This window comes from Sphaeroforma arctica (assembly GCF_001186125.1).
Source record: "Sphaeroforma arctica JP610 unplaced genomic scaffold supercont1.2243, whole genome shotgun sequence".
Classification (NCBI taxonomy): Eukaryota; class Ichthyosporea; order Ichthyophonida; genus Sphaeroforma; species Sphaeroforma arctica.
Genome location: NW_014038315.1, coordinates 2,349 through 6,401, shown reverse-complemented (window position 1 = coordinate 6,401; position 4,053 = coordinate 2,349). Strand labels below are relative to the sequence as shown.

The 4,053-nt window shown below is 40.6% G+C and overlaps 2 protein-coding genes across 2 annotated transcripts in view; one reads left to right on the top strand and one right to left on the bottom strand.

Moving 5' to 3' along the window:
• SARC_12355 (NEDD8-conjugating enzyme UBC12) overlaps positions 1-1,999 on the top strand; it is a 3,260-nt gene extending 1,261 nt beyond the window's left edge. The window contains exons 3-5 of the mRNA XM_014293540.1: positions 405-491; positions 678-767; positions 952-1,999. Coding sequence (XP_014149015.1) covers positions 405-491; positions 678-767; positions 952-1,053 — 279 coding nt within the window. The 3' untranslated portion in view covers positions 1,054-1,999. The remainder of the gene's footprint in view (positions 1-404; positions 492-677; positions 768-951) is intronic.
• On the bottom strand, positions 837-3,611 carry SARC_12354 (hypothetical protein). Its single transcript, XM_014293539.1, has 4 exons — positions 3,299-3,611; positions 2,638-2,997; positions 2,148-2,203; positions 837-1,964 (listed from the first exon to the last, which is right to left on the bottom strand). The coding sequence occupies exons 1-4, from the start codon at positions 3,531-3,533 to the stop codon at positions 1,596-1,598; spliced, it is 1,020 nt and encodes a 339-aa protein (XP_014149014.1). The 5' UTR covers positions 3,534-3,611; the 3' UTR covers positions 837-1,595.
• Between the last annotated feature and the right edge of the window lie 442 nt (positions 3,612-4,053).

Here is a 4,053-nt window from a genome sequence, read left to right as displayed (position 1 = left end):
TGTGTATCCAAAACTATGATGTTTGTCTTTCGCAGCTCTAACTCGATCAGGTAAAAGCTAATTTCTTTTTGTATGGGTATTTGAAACTCTTTTCGAAGGTTCATCTGACAAGGGGTTCTTTATCAGTTCGCGTATGAAAGAAACGAATGTTATCACCACGATGCTCTATATGTTGTTTATCTTTGTGCCTTCAGCATCCATAGTGTGGCTTCTCAGATCTCTGCATCTACAAATCTAGTTGTAGTGGTATACCTGTCATTTCATATGTCTGTACACTCTTAGATACGTCATGAGAATGGCTCAATTATCTTGCGCATTGTTATTAGTTTGTGAAATTTGACCCTACATGTCGAGCAGCTACACAGAAATTAGCTCTCTAAGTGATCGTCATTCGCTATCTGCAGGTGAAATGCTTAGCAAAAATATACCACCCGAATATTGATCTACAAGGGAACATCTGTTTGAACATTCTCAGAGAGGATTGGAAACCGGTAAGCTCCAGTTTTGTCATACCTACCATCTTACTATGTTATAGTTTTTGTCCAAGTTCCCTCTCAGGGCGTCTATGTCATCATAATAGCAATCTAGTTATCTGTTTTGACCAGGTTTGTGATTGAAGTAGTTCTTTTTCAGTACAGCAATGTGCGGTTCATTTTTGTTCACTACATAATTCATAGGTTCTGAACGTAAACGCGGTGCTACACGGGCTACTCTTCCTCTTCTATGAACCGAATCCCAATGATCCTTTAAATCAAGATGCTGCAAAGGTTAGTGCAACTATATCTTATGCAATATTTTCCAAAATTCCAGTCTTTAGAATTACTTAGACGGTCCCATAAACTGACCGATATGTGGTGTAATCGATGATTTAATTTATTTTTTAACTAAAGTTGCTTTTCATCGATGAACTATTTAAATAGATTCCTGATTCTGTCATTATACACGCCTTAGGTTTTGCGAACGAATCCACAACGTTTCACCAGCAATGTGTCACGGACAATGCGTGGTGGCGAAGTTGACGGGCATTACTATGACAACGTCATACGCCGATAAGGTTTTGGGGGCTTCAGTGCACTAAGCCCAAACTGGCCCGCCCTGGGATATATATATCCCTGATAGCATTACTATTATCCTTTACTTCTCATCCTTTTACTACTCAATGTGGGGCTTCCGTAGGGGGTTGCACATCTACTAGTTATCGGTCATATCTCACTTTGGCCCAGTGCTCGGACGGTGGTCACAATGAGGAAGACTGATGCAGCCGAAGGTTAATGCAACGTGTGCTCCACCACGTGGAAGATGCACAACGCCTCCATCGTCCAATGTGGGTGGTGTCTTTCTTACTGATATGTATGTGCAAATATTCAACAGAACCGATACATCCACTCTTTTTTTGCCTTTTCAAGTGGCACCAGCGTTCGGAGCGGATGTATGTGCCGTTCGGATAGTTCCATGGGCAGTTTTGCCGAGAAAGTCAAGCTCGTGAATGGATGACAATATCACCGCAACAACGTACGGACCGAGCCAATTACAAAGTAAAGCACGGTTGCCCGCCAATGAAGTCAACGTTTACGGACTTTGACCTACATCGAGTCTTAATCTCTCACCTCAGAACTAGATATTCTCTGGCAATCCGACAGATGTGGTCGGATGGCGTCGGCGCTTTTCATTGTCTTGTAGCATTTCTCTGTAGACTGGGTGAGAGCAGTCGTGGTTGATTCGTTCGTGTCCGGCGGCAGGGATCTGATGAGTATGGCATCGTCCGCGGTTTTTGCACCTTTGGTTGAGCTTTCAGCTGAACTGACTGAACCTGTGGCTTGCCTCAAATTTGACCCTTTGGAGAGAACTCTATCAAGTATAATCTGATAGTGCGTGGCCCAGATAACCAGCGCTAAGAGAACCAGTACAGTGATGGATGCGAGATCGACAATCACCCAAACACTTGAGATGTCTGTGTAGCCTTCCTGTATTCATAAAAAATAAACAACAAATATTGCGATATCAATCATCCGGTTCTTCAGGATACTGTACAAAAATGGGTACAAATGATATACAAGTTTTCAAAAAACATACGGAATAAACATACGAATAAGGTAAGAAAGCAGAGCGTTTGTATGTAATATCTTCGATGCGTTCAGATCTCGTACCTGACCGGCGATGACCCTAACAGAATCGAAGAGGACGAATACTAACAGACCTAAACCTGCAGAAAAATGGGCGACAATCAAAATATAATTAAATTTGTAGAAATACACGAGCCGTTGGCAGAGCTACTACACAAGCAACTACAAATAAGATATCGTATTGGTTCAAGATACGATATCCATGTACGAAATGACTCATACAGTGGACTGTAGATTTGTATAATCGACATACATATGTCTACATATCCCACAATAAAATATTGGAGCCGGAAAAGATAATTCACAAATACACATAACCGTTTGCACGCGCAAAACAACTAATATAATTCTTGGACTACCAGAGACACAGCGAACATAGACACGTTGATCTTTACTTTACATAGCAAAATACAAACATGGCGTTCGTTTACACCGTCCATGAAAACAAGAACCGCAATAACTTGCTGACATAAACTCTATATGCTATCAGGTGGTGAATCTTTTAAGAACATACCGAATACAAAAACCGCGCTAGATTCCGACAGTTGATGTTTCTCCATATCCTCCTTCTTGCGCCGTAGCATTGATACAGAAACAAGCATCACGATGATCTGTAGCACAGTATATACCATACAAATATACTCGAACATCATGATGGCCGTTGTAGCCATGCATAACCATAGTATAACGACTGGTACTTGCAGCAGGAATAAGTACAGCATCAGATAATTCGTGCGCAGGTATATGGGATTCACTTGTGTTGATTCCCGCCACACAGGCCTTGGGATCAAGGCTGGATAGCCGTAGTACAGCACTACAAGCCGCGCCGCCCGTAGACACTCCGGTGTGACGATGAGATTCTCGCCCAGTAAAACTGTGTATTTGAACGTCAAGATGGGAGTTATCGACTCAGTATACAAGAACCTTTGCAGCATGCATGCTCATTCATAACCAAAGCCAGAAGTGCATATTAAGACAGTCGACAATGAAATTTAAATTCAAAACTAACTAAACATGTGTAGATACAAATAGTATCCAACACCAGTAGCTCTCCGATATTTTACTATTCGAGAAGCACTTTGTTCGAGCATGCGTGTATAATTTCCATATACGAAGTCAGAACTGGAAGAAAATCCAAGCGGGAACAAATATCAAACCGAGCTACGCGGACATACATAATATATAACTCCAGTTGTTCTGCGATAAGCTAGTATCCCATGACCACACCGTTTGGTGGGTCAGCAAAAGGACGAAGCCTAGCATCGTCCACGAGAAGTACAGTAAATAGTTTCTCTCAGACTTGAACTCATCGAATCTTCTACATATTACAAGTATCGCTGCCATCGTAAGTACAACTGCAGTTCCTAGCAGGACAGTTGCGCATACACTTAATGCAGTGCTGCCTGTCATAGTTGTGACTAGTTGAAGTTCCGAAAGAACGCCCTAGTATAGATACTGTCCATAGGCCTGCATCTCGGTATATTTATATATATATTTAGTAAAAAGAAATTTCGTCGTTTCATTTATTTATATATTTAATTTACGGCGAGTAGTCGAGTAGTTCTGTAAAAACAGTTACTGCTGAATTTTTTTCAAAAACAAAAACAACCAAAATGTGCAATATATAAATAGCTTTAGCCTAATTACCAATAAATAAATAGAGAAAATCTAGTCCCCGCAAAAAAATTACATAAATATCATGGCCCTCTCTGGATTTGGGAATTGGGACTCTGAGCAGAAATCAGGTTTCGTCCGACGACATTATTTAGCGCAGACAAATCAAAATTCAAAAGTTCTAGTCTTCTAAAACCCTAACCCAAAAAATCGGGTTTTTGTATTCGTTTTGTAAAACAAATCAAACAAGATTTTATGTTGTGATATAAAATACATTTGTTTAAAATAGCCGGTGTTCAATTTTCGCTATGTATGT